Source organism: Puntigrus tetrazona, chromosome 2 (genome assembly GCF_018831695.1).
Source record: "Puntigrus tetrazona isolate hp1 chromosome 2, ASM1883169v1, whole genome shotgun sequence".
Classification (NCBI taxonomy): domain Eukaryota; kingdom Metazoa; phylum Chordata; class Actinopteri; order Cypriniformes; family Cyprinidae; genus Puntigrus; species Puntigrus tetrazona.
In genome coordinates, this window is record NC_056700.1 from 10,033,890 (window position 1) to 10,049,198 (window position 15,309).

At 37.1% G+C, this 15,309-nt stretch overlaps 3 protein-coding genes across 4 annotated transcripts; 2 read left to right on the forward strand and 1 right to left on the reverse strand.

Annotated features, from left to right (window-relative positions):
- The first annotated feature begins 2,649 nt into the window (after positions 1 to 2,649).
- Positions 2,650 to 6,964, forward strand: agxtb (alanine--glyoxylate and serine--pyruvate aminotransferase b). The gene is made up of 11 exons (XM_043219759.1): positions 2,650 to 2,937; positions 3,477 to 3,669; positions 3,785 to 3,849; positions 3,965 to 4,065; positions 4,381 to 4,451; positions 4,599 to 4,683; positions 4,794 to 4,892; positions 5,583 to 5,652; positions 6,163 to 6,258; positions 6,351 to 6,479; positions 6,560 to 6,964. The coding sequence occupies exons 1-11, from the start codon at positions 2,683 to 2,685 to the stop codon at positions 6,665 to 6,667; spliced, it is 1,272 nt and encodes a 423-aa protein (XP_043075694.1). The 5' UTR covers positions 2,650 to 2,682; the 3' UTR covers positions 6,668 to 6,964.
- On the reverse strand, positions 6,772 to 11,991 carry zgc:161973 (uncharacterized protein LOC556635 homolog). The gene is made up of 10 exons (XM_043219747.1): positions 11,831 to 11,991; positions 11,612 to 11,722; positions 10,308 to 10,412; positions 10,014 to 10,247; positions 8,977 to 9,174; positions 8,787 to 8,913; positions 8,336 to 8,418; positions 8,122 to 8,255; positions 7,868 to 7,989; positions 6,772 to 7,583 (listed from the first exon to the last, which is right to left on the reverse strand). Exons 1-10 carry the CDS (start codon positions 11,917 to 11,919, stop codon positions 7,317 to 7,319), a joined length of 1,470 nt encoding a protein of 489 aa, XP_043075682.1. The 5' UTR covers positions 11,920 to 11,991; the 3' UTR covers positions 6,772 to 7,316.
- Positions 11,992 to 12,958: 967 nt separating this feature from the next.
- thap4 (THAP domain containing 4) lies at positions 12,959 to 15,217 on the forward strand. Of its 2 annotated transcripts, none has more exons than XM_043253597.1 (5): positions 12,959 to 13,101; positions 13,321 to 13,474; positions 13,576 to 13,685; positions 14,593 to 14,696; positions 14,832 to 15,217. In XM_043253597.1, the coding sequence occupies exons 1-5, from the start codon at positions 13,077 to 13,079 to the stop codon at positions 14,946 to 14,948; spliced, it is 510 nt and encodes a 169-aa protein (XP_043109532.1). In that variant the 5' UTR covers positions 12,959 to 13,076; the 3' UTR covers positions 14,949 to 15,217. The 2 variants fall into 2 exon arrangements, with proteins under 2 accessions (XP_043109532.1, XP_043109541.1); XM_043253606.1 differs by having other exon boundaries at positions 14,840 to 15,217.
- The last annotated feature ends 92 nt before the right edge of the window (positions 15,218 to 15,309 follow it).

Here is a 15,309-nt window from a genome sequence, read left to right on the forward strand (position 1 = left end):
TTGTTTTTTTTACTGTGTTTTTGAATAAATGCAGCCTTGGTGATTTCTTTTAAAATCATTAACCATTTACCAACCCCAAACTTTCAAACAGTACACGAACAACATTTCTGTACATCCATGTCAATTTTACTGATAACCGTACAAAGGAATATTGACCATAGGAACAGTGTCAAGCAGGCTGAAACAGGTTGTATGACAAGGACGTCCATTGCGGTTCTTTACGGTATATCTTGCTTATTGGGTGTAAGTGACAAAACTTAACTGCAGTAGACTAATGGTATAATAATAATAATAATAATAATAATATTGAAAAAATAATTACAGTTGAAAAATTCTAAATGTCAATAAAAAATTGAGATGGTTTAAAATATAAAAACACACTTCCCTATTTTTAATCTGATGCATAACCAGGCCTCCATAATAAGCAAGAAAATGATAATGCACTTGAAAAATGTATATAATATTAAAGTCAAATGAAAAATGTTCAATGGATTTCGAATGGAAAACTTCAATGGACTAAAATGGATTTAGCAGAACAGCCCCATCTACTGGGCAGCTGACATTCTGCTCAATGCATTACACAAGGAGGTCCATTTAAACTGTACCTGACAAACACACTTTTTTGAATTAGTTTTTGAATCGTAGTTTAAAAGGGTCAAGGTCATCTACGTCTCCTTTAACATCTCCATTGGTGTTACAGCAGGGTACAGCAGGGTCGAGCAGCTTCTGTCTCTTACTCTAGCCTGTGAAACGAGTGTCCGAGCCCCACCACAGAGCAAAGGGCACACATAGGTAAACATTGCATTTCCATTTATTTACTGTGCGGACTAATTATTTACTGCAGGATAAGTGATGGGGAGCAGTGCTCTGGTCAAAGTCCCTGCTCTGACATCAGCATCTGCTTTCTGTGACACACAAGCAGCGTGTTTGTAGAGAATCACTGTTCTGATCAGGTACATTTGTACAGAGCAAGCATTTTTTTACTGAATGGGAACAGTACAATCTATTCGCGGTCGAGACTTTGTTTGTGCATAGTTATAAAAAATATGGATTTATTAATACAGCTGAATAATAAAATATGAATAGTTTATCCAAAGAATGAATTTTTGCCTTTTTAAAGAAAGTACCTTAGGGCATCCAAAAACATTGGATCTTCGGGGGAGCAAAAAATTACAATGCAAGAAAAACCCATAATTAATATGCAGTTTAACTGTTGCTTCATGCTAAAATATGAGTCCACTATCCGATATTTCCTTTCCCTAGTTAAAAAGTCATTTAATAAGTCAACACCGTTTATATACAGAGACAGTCCAGAACAGGTTTAAATAAATATGTTGTTCTTTTTTTGGTAATTTTTTAGAGTAGAGAAAGTGTTATTATGGATAGAGGACAGTTTAAAGTGACTGGTTCGTACCACACAGCTTTTTGTTTCACAAGACATTGGTTGGTGTGGATTACTTGTGGATTATTGTAATAATGTTTTCTTCAGCTGTTTGGACATTCCGACGGCACCCATTCACTGCAGAGAAAATTTGTTAGTGAGCAAGTTATGTAATGCTGAAGTTCTACAAAATCTGCTCTGACAAAGAAACAATTTCATCTAAATCTCAGCATATTTCAATTCAGGGTGCAATTTTCCTTTAAACAAACCACACAAAAATATAAACTTAATACCAGATAATACTTTCTTTCAATACTTTCTTAAGAAAGCAGTTAAATGAGTTTTAATTTAGCTGTCTATAAACATTCAACTAAAACGACAAAAATAAGAATCTAACAACCTTAAAATAACATTTATTTAAATATAATAATTAAAAAAATGTGTGCCTACACTAACATGCTCACATTTAATACCATGTGCTGCACTGACCATAGAGGGACAAACGAAATGTGAGGTGGTGTTATCAGTGTGTGTGTGTGTGTGTATCTTCACATCAGCCAATCAAGTGTTCTGAGAAAGGTACACTCCTTCTCTGAGCTGGTAAACAAGTGGAGAATGAATGAATCAATAGAGCACCTCATCAGGATGTAAACAAAACTCACTTTGTAAACAAAACATTTTTTTGTTTATTTATGTGATTATTTATTTTATTTTTTTTTAATGCAGTCCTTGCGTGTTTCTAGGTTTTTCTTTTTAGGCTACCTGATGAGGGCAGACATCACTATAGGGTTTTCAAGCTAACTTAAACAGTAGACTATGATAGATTTATTTACAAATCTAAAAGTACTGATAAATATGGAAATTAAAAATATACGATAACCTACTATATTTAAATCCCTCGAATGAACTGGGCAGTTGACCTCTGTGAAAAAGTTCAGATAAACAGCTGTGCTCTGTGTGTTTTGTGAGGTGTCAGGAAACTAAGGATTAAAATATTGATTTAAATGCGAAATGACGAGAAAACAAAAACACACAGCCTCCCGTAATAATAGGCTACAGAACACCCTTTCTATCTTTAGGCTACCACCCTTTTCTATTTTGTTATACCGTTAACAACATCTCTCATGTCCACCTCTGGACTGTTATAGGCCTACCTTGTTTGGAAGATAAAGGGCGGGGGCATTTGGTGCCAAAAGCATGACGCATGTTGCTCTGTGTCCCGGGGGTCAAAGACCCGCTTGTTTAAAATATTGGACAAACTCAAACTTTTGTATTTCTAACGAACAGCAGAGAGAGGAAACATGATGCCGAGGAGCATCCTATCCAGGTGTGCGCGCTTGACGCAGCAGGTACCTTTGGAAAGCGCGCGGTCCACCAAACACGGCGTGCACCGCGGGATGTCCTCCGTGACCATCCCGCCGCCAGCGTGCATGCTCCGGCCGCTCGAGGCTCCATTCCGATACCTGTTTGGACCGGGACCCTCCAACGTGCCGCCTCGCGTTTTAGCAGCAGGAGGGAGACCTATAATAGGTCACATGCACGCGGAGATGTTCGGGGTAAATCTCAGGCTACATTTTTACGCACAAATGCATTTTGCAATTTTAATGGATCGATTGCAAATAACAGTTTCTAAAAAAAAAATTAAAACACACACGTGGTATGTTGTTAAAATATATTCCTGTTGGTTTCATTAAAATTTGAGTTAATAATCAAACTATCTGCAGTTTAGCCAAGCAAAAAGTTACGAAACCATCATTTTTTTAAATGCTTAGGCCTATGTATGCTTTAAATGTATTCAAAACCGTTATATAAGAACACATTTTAGAAAAATGTAGTTTACATTTGAATGTTACGGGATGTTAAAACGTTAAAGCGTCATTGCTTATTTTTTAAGAAATAAGCTTAATCATGTAATTTGTTTTTACATTAGCAGAATATCCAAATAGCATAATGTTTTATTTTATTTTGGTGAAAAAAATACAAATGAATCATATCAAAAATGTTGGATTAGCCGATTTAGACCTAGGGCAGAAAATGCATTTATGGAAACTTGATGTTTGGAGGATTTAAACAGCCGCTGCACATATTTTGTCAGATTATGAATGATATCAAGAAGGGAATCCAGTACGCTTTTCAGACCAGTAACAACATGACACTGGCCATGAGTGGCTCCGGGCACACAGCGATGGAGTGTGCAATCTTCAACATTGTGGAGCCTGGAGAAAGCGTTCTCGTTGCCATCAATGGAATCTGGGGAGAACGAGTCGCAGAAATTGCTGAGCGGACGGGTATGGACCTAATAATAAAAATCATGCCAGCCCACTGGCGTTCTACAGAAATTCACCCTTATTTGTAGAGTAGATGAACATGCTTACTCTTTAACATCTTTTTTTGTTTTCTCAGGTGCAAAGGTTCACACCTTAGTTAAAACACCTGGAGGACATTTTACAAATGCAGAAATTGAACAGGTGAAACTACATGATAGTTATACTATTAGTGATATACACGTTCCATATGCCACTTTAAGTTGGTATAACTAGTAAAGCAAACTCTTCTCTATAACCAGCATTTCAATTTCTACAGGCTCTGGCTAAACATAAGCCAGTTCTCTTCTTTCTCACACACGGAGAGTCATCAGCTGGTCTGGTGCACCCAATGGACGGCGTCGGTGATATTTGTCACAAGTAAGAATATTCTATTCTTTTCACCGTAGCACAAGTTACTATGCGACTTCTTTACATGCAAGAATGTCTGATTGGTGCACACTGTACAGTTACACTTCTTACAACTAAATGTTAGTTAAATAAATACATCAAGCTGAAAGAAAGAAAATCTTCAAGAAAAAAATTTAAGAATGTAAAGGTAAAATAACAGGTTAATTTCTACAAACACATAGTATTACTAGTATTTTGCATTAAATATTTTTCATTACTAGTACTGTAGCATGGTACACACATACAACCTGCTCTAAAAAATACCTGTCATACACCTCTCTGCAGATACAACTGTTTGCTCTTAGTGGACTCAGTGGCATCACTGGGAGCTGCACCGCTTTTAATGGACCAACAAAGTGAGTGGATCATGAAGTTATTTAAAAATGAAATTACATAAATATGGAGTTTTAGGAGTATCAAACCACATTGTTATTTACATATTTATTTATCGGTGCGGAAGCTTGTGGCTTGAATTCAACCATTCAAACCTTTTTGCTTTGTAGATATTGATATTCTCTACACTGGTTCCCAGAAAGCCTTGAATGCTCCACCCGGCACAGCACCAATTTCATTCAGTGAAAGAGCATGGTGAGAAGAAATATGTCAGTGCATACGAGTATGTGCTTGCATACATGGAATCATTCAAATAGTTAGGGAAATCCACTAACGTCATCAATTTCTTCTCAAATGTGATATAGCCACAAGATGTTTAACAGGAAAACAAAGCCAGTATCCTACCTCCTTGATATGACCCACTTATCCAATTACTGGGGCAATGACGGCAAGCCAGACAGAATGTAAGAACTGTCAATGCAAACTGTTGCACTTGTGAGACCTAGTAGAGCATGGTTGCAAAACTCAATTCCTGAGGCCTGTACCATGATGGTGGCTGAACAAACTCGGGGGTTACAGGATTTAGTTGAGTTGACAAAACCAAACCATGCAGTCCAATCCGGTTTTGTCGGTACCATGAAGCTGATCATCAACTTTTCTCTGTCAAGTTAATGGAGAATGTGCACATGAAAGTGTGGCATCAGTAATGATCAGCCAATCACATGCCTTGAAACTGTGATTAACTTCTCATGAGAGAGTCAGTGCAATTCACTACCAGAATAAAGGATTTAACTATAAAATTTACAAGATGAACCAATAGTTCACAACAGTGAACACGCACTGAAAGCCAAGCCACTTTCATGGTACCTAAAACCCAGGATTGGTTCAAGCTAAACAAACTTATCTGGCTAGCCAGATAAACCAGCTTCATGGTAAAGGCCCCAGGAGAACCCCAGTCATACAGAGTTTATTTCCAAACACCATACTGTAGTTTCAAATAAACCTGTAGGACCTGATTACCTGGATTTCATGCATTTCATTCATGTAGAATCTAAACTATGCAGAGCCGTTGCCCTCTATGAATTGAGTTTTGCACCCCTGTGGTTAAGGACTGAGTTAAAGATCATGTAAAGTTAAACTAAACTGTGTTTCAGATACCATCACACAGGACCTGTGTCTGGCTTCTTTGCTCTGAGGGAAAGTCTAGCCATCCTTGCTGAAACGGTAGGGGCTAATGTGTATATTCTTGACTCAAAGTAAACATTTAACACCTTGCTTGTCATGATAATCCTCTCTTTGATGATTAACCTTTTGGTCCCAAAGTCTACAATTATAGGACCTACTGCTTGCTTCCACAACTATGTATTTTTGTTTGAACTATTAAAGCCAGGTTTTTAGTTTTACAAAGCTCTAATGTCACATACAGTACACTTACATTTAAACATTTAGCACTTCTTCCTTGTATGTGCACCAAGGCTACATTTCTTTGATTAAAGAAATTGTAAAATGGTGATTTTGTGAAATGTATTCTTTAATTTTTTGTGATGGCAAAGGTACATTTTCAGTAGCCATTGCTAAAGTCTTCACTGTCACATGATCCTTTTAAAAAACATTCTAAGTCTTTCCACAAACTACTGAATGATAGTGTATATCAATTACAACTATATACACAGTATGCCTGCTATTAGGGTTTTTTTATGACTGATATCTAAAATTCCAAAATGTCTGCTCAAGGGTCTTGAGAACTCGTGGAAGCATCACACAGAAGTTGCAGAGTTTTTCTGGAAGGGCTTGGAAGATCTGGGCTTAAAGCTGTTTATCAAAGACAGGGTAACTATTGGTGACTTAACTTTATTAATTCTCAGAACAATAATATAACCTAAAAGAAAAAAAAAGCAATGGATATATATCCATTCCCATAGGATCTGAGATTACCCTCTGTCACCACCATTGCAATCCCTGATGGGTACAACTGGAAAGAATTTCTGGCTTACATCATGAAACATCACCAAATCGAGTTTACAGGAGGTCTAGGGCCTTCTGTTGGCATGGTGAGTAAAAGCTTGTCAACAAAACATGATACAGCATTCAACTACACGACTGAATAATCATCCACTCACCGGTTTTCTAGGTATTGCGGATTGGGCTCATGGGATACAACTGCAACAAGGCCAATGCTACGAAGGCTCTTGCAGCTCTGGAAGACGCTTTAAAGCAGTGTCGAAAGTCCAAGGCCTAAAGACTGACCTGTATATTTTTTGCAGTTTCATATAGTGATGCTTGTAGTGCAACAATTACACACTAATGTAAAAGAAGAGCCATTACATATGATGTTTCATGATGGTTGGTATAATGAGGAAGAATTTCAGCTGATTAGAAATTGTACATTATGCCTCCCACTGAACCAATACCAGCTGTTTTGAATGTGTTTCTCAATGTCCTTTTTAAAGCTTCGACAAGCATCACTCCAGCACTTGAATGAACTTTATAAAATATATATATTACAGAGAAATAAATCAATAATATAATTTCATCATTTAGGTTTACAATGTGAGTCCAGTTACACAGTACACAGGATGTTCAAATCATTGTTATTTATTCTCCTTTTGAAAATTATTTGACTAACTATGATAAACATGCCAAAAATAAAACGTCTAACAACATTTACCAAATTTAAATTGGTACTGAAAAAATTCTGGTAATTCCAGACAAAGGAAACAAAAGCATACATAATTCAGTACCTCTGGAACTCGACATTTACAAATGTCCAAAATGCTAATTCACACGAACAAGAAACAAATAAACTATTCCAAAATAATCAACTCAAAGCACTGCCAGAATCATTTCAACTTTTCTAAACATAAACCAGCTCGGCACCAGCAACGGTTTCAACATTCTCCACTAAAGTGCCTTTTCACTTTGGCAGCTGGGAACATAGTAACTAACTGCACCAAATAGTAGTGCTGACACTCCTCCATCCACACAAAGGTCATTTTGACCTTCCCATCAGCATCCTCGTAAAGGACGATGAACTGCTCACCTTCGTAGTCCACGTCCAGCACTCTTTGTCTACTGTACATTTTTACAGTAGAACTCACACACCAGAAGGGACGCTGAGCCTCATCCAGCACCGTCAAAGTCATCATGCAGCACCGCTGGATATGTGGAGCAAGTAATTGTTTTTATCATTCCTTTATAAAGGAAGCAAGTTAAGGACATGCATATCTAACCAAAATACAAAAACAGCGTTGTATCAAATAACTACAAACTTTCAGTATTTGGCCTTGTTTAAGTTTCCCATAAGAAACCTACTAATCTATTTATAAACAGTATTCTGATAATAGCATGCCAGCACTGACTAGTCAGTCATTTACAGACAGAAATAAAGTTTAAATAAAGTGGTCAATGAGCATAAGAACCAGAAATGAATTATAGGTACCTCAACTTCTCCATGCAATCCCTCTGCTTGCCATGGAAGACTAATCTTCGCCAAAGGCACATGCTCGGATGCATTAGCGAAATCAATGGCGATTAACTGCACAAATTCCCCTTGTGAAGCCACTGTGATGCCCAAGAGTATTCATATTATTCACATCGTATGATTTAAATATTACAACTTTGGTCATAGTTCGTTGAAAATCAGATTATGGAGGGCAATAAAAGCAAAAATGGGTATACAAAAATGTCATTTACCCCTACGGGTGTACAGTGGGGAAAAACGCCGATACATGATTCGCTGAACTGGATTGTGAAGCACAATGTGCAGAGTGTATCCATGCCGGCTACAATCAGGGTCCACAGCACTGCCATCCGCAGGTATGTAGGGACTATTGATGTGAACAAATATACTTTGTGGTAAGGGGAAACGTTTTCAACATCATAACAGAAATAAATAAGAGTTTGGTACCAAAATCTTGACCCGAGAAGACTTCTTTCAATCAGTTTGTGGAAGTGCAGGTTGATCATGATGAAGGCAATTCTGCAATTGCCCTGAAAAAAACCAATGAACAGAAAAACACAAACAAGGCAAAATCATCAAAAACATCTGAATGTTTTATATTAAAGATACACCAATCAAGTAATTTAGACTAATACTTCCATGTTATGGCTGGTAACAACTAAATAGCACACACACATACACACTCTACAGATTTGCTCTGCAAAGAACTTTTCGGCTTTGTTCTCTTTGTAAATAAAATGTATCTTCTGGCATGAAAAACACCAAGACTTCAAGAGTGCTTTCTCAAAGCAGGCAGCCGAAGTCACCACACAATACTGATCGATAACCAATACAGCACAAAAAATATATATATATATTGTGCATCCCTAATATAACTTGTCTAAATATATCAACATACCCGCCAGAGCCCAATGACGATCCCTTTATCAAACTGCAGCACCTTCACAAGCCTGTCAGCACCAAAGAACGAAAAATGTCCTGGTCTTTGCAAAGCTGTCTTGCGAATCAGAGAGTGCCACCTTGGCCTGCGCAGGAGAGGTAATAGTCAGATGAGTATGTATTATGCTTCAGATTATTTAGATACTTACTTGTCTCCTGGAGCTGGTGAAGCTGGACACATTATTCCATGAAGCTGCAGGCTATTAAGAGAGTACATGAACGGCAAGAAAGCTTGGCTCCAGCACACTGTAACCGATGAATCTTCGAAGAAAGTGTGCGTCTGCTTATAGACACTTTCACGTCCATGCCTATTTGTGAGTGTGATCTCCCACTGAATGTGTAACCTTCTGTAAAACACAGCAAGCACAGGCGTATTTCCTCACTTTCACTATGGACAAGCTACAAAAACATTTACCAGCCAGAAAGCATACATTTTCCGAAAACGTATTCAACCTCAGGAGAGGAATGTGCACAGATTATGCACCATTCTAAACAAAATATGTTTGTGGATTTTCATGATGATAATGATCTTCCCACCCCTATCCGAATGCTGGATCCATGTGAATATTCAAACAACAGCTGAAAACTAATTTCTTTGACACTACTAAATTACTAAATCACTACTAAAAAACAAATTATTCCTTCTCTTTCTAGCTTATACTTGCCTGAGGCTGGTACTACGAGCACTTTGTCTGTATTATAAAAGTTTTTTTTAGAAAATTTCTAAAGGTTCTTTATATTTCCTATCGGACAAACATAAAACAAATATAAAAGATCTGTACGAGTCAGAAAAAAGTTGATTAATCTCTACTCAATTTTGAATAATATTAATGCGTTGCTTGAAATGCATTATTTTTTTCCTTTTTAAATAAATGTCTTTTCAGTAGATTTTTTAATGCATTTATACATTTTTGGTTTTGCTAAAGCAGTGATCCTCAAATCTGGACCTCGAGATCCATTTTCCTGCAGAGTTTTGCTTTAACCCTAACCAAACACACCTGAGCATGCTAATCGGTGTCTTCAGGGTCATTAGAAAATCAGATAGGCGAGTTTTATCAGGATTGGACCTAAACTCTGCAGTGCATTGGACCTCCAGGTAAGATGTGAGGAACCCCGTGCTAAAGTCTTCAGTTCTCAGTTATATAAAATACACTTACAAGAACTCACAAGAACACTTATGTTCTACCTGAGAACATGCTCCGTCAGAGCTGGCATGCCTGTGTGCGGGTTCATGTGTTTTAGCTCTGTTTTCCACACGGTGTCCTTGTAGCCGGCCATCTCCTTGAGCAACAGTTTCTTCCAGTATCCAGCAGGCTTCTCCTCCACAATCGTGCTGCTCACGACTTCTTTAATCATGCTTACCCGGGGTCTCCACATTTTCTTTTCGATCTCAGAAGCATACAACACAGACCACAAAGCACTGGATGTACATGTTAATATATAATATTCATTATTCGAAAGATCAATATCATGAACTCACTTGCTGTTAGCCAGATCATGAAACCGCTTGTTGACAAAACTGATGTTGAACAGGGAGTTGGCATCCAGGAAGGAAAGGATCTTTAAGATGATCTCGGAAGGCAATCTAAGAAGAACAAATAATACAGCTTAGCTGTATGATATGCATCTTATGCAAAATTGAATATATACACGAAGAAAGGGACGTATATACTGTTTAAAAAGAAAAACACATAAAATTTCAAATGTCCATCATAGTACCAAGTCAATACACTTTAACAGGTTACAAAAAATTTTCCAAACTTGTTTCACTGCAGGCGAAGAGTGGTTCTTATTACATAGACTACTTAAGTTTACAAGATGCAAGTTTATAGTTTAGTAGTTTAATACATGAGTGCAAAGTTGTTTTTTTTCCAATTTTGAACCCTGTTTTATCCCACTTCTCAAGAATGACTGATTTTTACTACTGTAAAGTAATCCTGCTGTAGGACTATATGAACTGGAAAAGTTAAAATACCAAAGAATTGTATATGAACTTGGCACGCATCACTAAAAGGACAGTACAAAAATTTAATTGAATTCAGCAACCTCTGCACATTTGGTCAAATTTCATTACAGAATACAGTAGCAGGTTTTTAATATCCTGACACAAAACAGCTCTCACGGCAGAACAAAGATCCTATGGTCGGGGCTGGAGATGGTCGGTTTAGGGATCAGGAGATGGAGACGAGTAGGTTTAGGTATATATATAAAGGCGGAAGGAGTTGGATCTGGATCTAACCTCGCCCCCTGGATCTTGTGTTCTGCAGTGAGGACCATCTCTAGGCAGTGGTTTCTCAGGTCTGCAAAAATGCAGCAGACTACACATAAAAATGGTCAACAATAAAAGTTGACAATCACATTTTTGGGGTGTACAACATGTACCATTTATGCTGTATTTATACTGTACAGAATTGTGAATTTGCATCATCTAATATACTAGTAACTACATCTAAGGATGCAGAGATGCAAGGTGTCATTAGTTTTGCTACCTAATATTTACCTATTGATTTCATTTTATCCTTTCTTTGGATAGCAAAATCCAATGTGTGCGAAGAAAAGGATCACTAACAATACTGGATGAATTTTAGACGTAAGATTTCTCATTTTATGATTCACGAAGTTATTGAAAGACGTGTTTTTTTTCCATTATTTTGCGTTATGCTCATCACCGCTGCGGAAAAGTATCACACAAAACACCGCTTATAATTATATGGTATTGTGCGGTCAGTTTGGGATGCCAAAGTTTTTGCCGGTAGATCCGCCCCTGCGCGTGGATTAACTTGCCTCCCCATGTAATTTCCATGGCCGCCTTTTGCGCAAAGTTCAAACACAGACCGAGGTTTACACGCTTCACGTTGCAGAGGCGCTGGCGTGGGGGAGTCCTTATCTTTCCGCCTATAACAAATGAAAAATTAACTTTCAGTCTAACTATATGAAGTGTGCAATGATCGAATAAATACCCCTAAAGTTTGTTTAAACCTCCAACGCGACTCGACTACCTACCTTCTCGCGCGAGCAAGTTCCCCGACCTGTTCGTCTTTCACAAAACCTCGCCTTAAAGTGCGGAGAAACTCTCCAAGACCAGTAGCCATGATGAGTCGAAGGCGTTTGAAGTCACTCTCATTAGCGATTAGCCTACTGGCCTCTGACCTCACAGGATAACTTCGCTCCAGGGAAGAGATATCGCCGACTGTTTGGATTTAAGGTTTTATTTTAGTTAGAAAGTGATTAATGTAGAGTTAGGTTAAAAAAAAAATAAAGATACCAAATAAAATGTAAATGCAACATCAAATTGTAATGAAGTTAATGAATGTAAACGTTATATTGGACTCTCACAGACAACGTGTATACGATGCGTTGTGTATACGTTGTTCTATTAAACATTAATGAAACAGCTTAAATTTAATTTTTGGATCATAAAACCATTCTGCAGAAATAAAATAGTGTATGTGTTATATATATATATATATATATATATATATATATATATATATATATATATATATATATATATATATATATATATGCTATGTGTCTGTTATATGTTATATTGGATTCTTACAGTTTGACAATAAAAACTGTACCATGAATAGTTGACTTGTATGAAGATACTTGTTTTATTAAAGCAAAACTTCAGCTTTATTTTATTTTCTGTGTGTTTTAGTCGATGCCCATGTTTAATCTACACTCTAGTCCAGTGGTTTTCAAACTTGTTCCTGGGGACCCACAGCTCTGCACATTTTGCATGTCTCCCTAATTTACGCACCTGATTCAGATCATCAGCTCATTAGGATAGAGCTCCATGAAGTCAAATGACTGTTTGAGATAAGGGACACATGCAAAATGTGCAGAGCAGTGGGTCCAGAGGAACAGGATTGAAAACCACTGCTCTACTCTATACTCCTAAATCCCTAAAAGTGTTTTAATTCATTAAGTCACTGTTATTTACTATTTCAGCTATTTGCAGAGGTACGTGTTAAAATGTGTTAATTTGATTAAACCCCTAAATATACACTTATATTTCACTTCAGTGAGCTCAAGCCTACAGTAAAAGGCGAAGAGGAGCAAAATAGTTCTAACATTCGTTTTTCAGCTTGATCCGCGTCAAGGACGCCTAATAACTACATTTCCCACAATTCCTAGTGTCTAATCAGGAAGTAGGCACGTACTGATGGTAAACAGATAGTAGTTCAACCGCAGTGTAATTAAATTGATAAAATTCGTGGTTACTTGAAAGTATTCCAGCGGAATGTCATGCCCATTCAGTCATTCTGGTAGGACAACACGATTATTCCATTTAAATTCATAAACATCTGATTTATCTTATTTCTAATGGATTTCTGAGCTGTCGTCTGTAGGTCAAACGTATTACCATTCAAATGAAACATGAATGTAGTGAACAGCAGGTGCATCAGAACGTGGCCGTGAACTTATTTTACGTAACGGACAAGCGTGCTTCGACCTTATTTGCCCGGGCCTGTGTGTTTCCCCAGCGGAGCTGAACCCCGCAGTGCTGCCGCTGGACTGGCTGCTGGGCACCTGGCAGTCCGATGAGCCGGGAGAGGGGTCCTTCCCCTCCATCACGCCTTTTCGTTACACAGAGACTCTTCATTTCTCACACGTAGGACAGCCTGTGATCAATTTTATGTAAGTAACAAAACAAACCCAGAGTTGTTGTTTTTTCTTACTTTATTAAGCAATGTTCCGAGCCGCAGGCAGAAAGTCAGAAATTAATTCATTTATTTCAGGTTCAATGCATTCCATGCTGAGAGCAAAAAGCCACTTCACAGGGAGTGTGGGTTCATCAGGATTCAGCCAGGCACCAACAGGGTGGCCTTTATCATCGCACAGAACTCAGGTGTTTGATTTCTTTCTTATGTAATCAGATTTCAAAAATTAAGTGCTTTTAATTGATTTTTTTTTAATTAAAATACTTATAATTGGACTACAGGTACTTTCAATTATTAAATTATTGTTATTTACACAATGGCAGCACACGTATTCATAATTAATAGATTTTCTGTTAATGGCCACATGACATGCATGAAAAGAAATGAAGCATTACATTTTAGTGTGTATTCATTCATTCACATTTCATAAATATATTTACATTTATTAATTGAAATTAATAATTACCTTTTCATTAACTTCCAGAACCCTCTTTTCCTGCACATCCAGTTTAGGGTCCTTGATGTTGATAAAAATGCAATAAACTTTTTAATCTTTTTAGCTTTATTATACTTTTCCTATACTGAAAGATCATGTGACTGGAATAATTTTACTATATGTTCAAAAAATAGCAGTTGTTTTAAGTAGTAAAAATATTTCTAGTGCAGTCAAACAATTAATTGTAATTAATTGCATCAACAATAATTTTTTGTTTACATAATGTGTGTACTGTGTATATTTATGTATACACAAATACAAACGCATGCATGTATATTTGAGAAAAATGTTTATATATTAAATCATTTCTATATAAAATACAATATACAGTAGAAATTTACTCACAATATAAAAAAATCAAAATATACATAACTCAAAGTTATGTAAATAAAAACATTTTATTTTGGATGTGATTTATCACTTGAAAGCACTAAATTTATTTATATATATATATATGGCCGGTTTCTAGTTTTTATTTTAAAAAAACTAACTTGCAATGTCATTTGTAATCGTTAACAAACTAAAAATCTAAAAGCAAGCTACCAGCACGATCTGTAGTAGCATGCATGTTTTAAATCAATGGTTTCTACCTCTCGCAGGTCTCGTGGAGATTGAGGAGGGGGAGCTCACCGGACAGCAGCTGACTCTGCACAGCACTGCCCTGGCTAGAACATCTTTTGCCAAGCAGCCTTACGTTCAACAGGTCTCAAACACACTTTTAACGTGCGCCCTGTCAGATTAATGATACGCCAAGTTCTTTCGTAGCAGTGTTTTCATAAAGAACACGCGTCATAACAATTGGAATAAATGTTCCACTAATGATTCTGATTTTGATCAGATCTCCAGGCATATCCAGCTGAAGCCTGATGGAAGGCTGGAACAGACCATCTCTATGGCACTTGAAGGACAGCCTCTGACGCAGCATTTGCACATCACTTACCGCAGGACGGATTAACCGGCTGTCACGTGGGTGGAAAGACGTGTTTGTGAAAAGCACTTGTACTAATGTACTTATTTGACACACAATATTGATGGTTGATGTATAGAAACCTGCGGGTGATGGTAATGTATCTGTGAGTAACAATGTTATCTAAAGTAATAGACGTGATCTGACCTGTCTCCCCAACAAAACAAGCGTTGCAAATATTATTGCAATATATTAAGGGGTCATTTTTGTATAATGTATAGCAACTAAAATAATAAACGTGAAATTGTCTTTTCAAATCTGTGTGACGTTTGGAAATTTGTAGTTGAAGTCAAATCTACGTAATTCAAAAGTGTATTGTTAATGTGTTTGACAAATTAATACTTTCACT

Excerpts from the sequence above, each read along its gene's own strand:
- agxtb (XM_043219759.1), top strand. The coding sequence starts at position 2,683 with ATGATGCCGAGGAGCATCCTATCCAGGTGTGCGCGCTTGACGCAGCAG. Across the intron at positions 3,670-3,784 it reads AGAAATTGCTGAGCGGACGG|GTGCAAAGGTTCACACCTTA; the intron begins GTATGGACCTAA and ends TTGTTTTCTCAG. Across the intron at positions 4,066-4,380 it reads GTCGGTGATATTTGTCACAA|ATACAACTGTTTGCTCTTAG; the intron begins GTAAGAATATTC and ends ACCTCTCTGCAG.
- zgc:161973 (XM_043219747.1), bottom strand. The coding sequence starts at position 11,919 with ATGGCTACTGGTCTTGGAGAGTTTCTCCGCACTTTAAGGCGAGGTTTT. Across the intron at positions 8,914-8,976 it reads TCACCAGCTCCAGGAGACAA|GCCAAGGTGGCACTCTCTGA; the intron begins GTAAGTATCTAA and ends TCTCCTGCGCAG. Across the intron at positions 8,419-8,786 it reads TCGTCATTGGGCTCTGGCGG|GGCAATTGCAGAATTGCCTT; the intron begins GTATGTTGATAT and ends GGTTTTTTTCAG.
- thap4 (XM_043253597.1), top strand. The coding sequence starts at position 13,077 with ATGTCATGCCCATTCAGTCATTCTG. Across the intron at positions 13,102-13,320 it reads ATGCCCATTCAGTCATTCTG|CGGAGCTGAACCCCGCAGTG; the intron begins GTAGGACAACAC and ends GTGTTTCCCCAG. Across the intron at positions 13,475-13,575 it reads CAGCCTGTGATCAATTTTAT|GTTCAATGCATTCCATGCTG; the intron begins GTAAGTAACAAA and ends CATTTATTTCAG.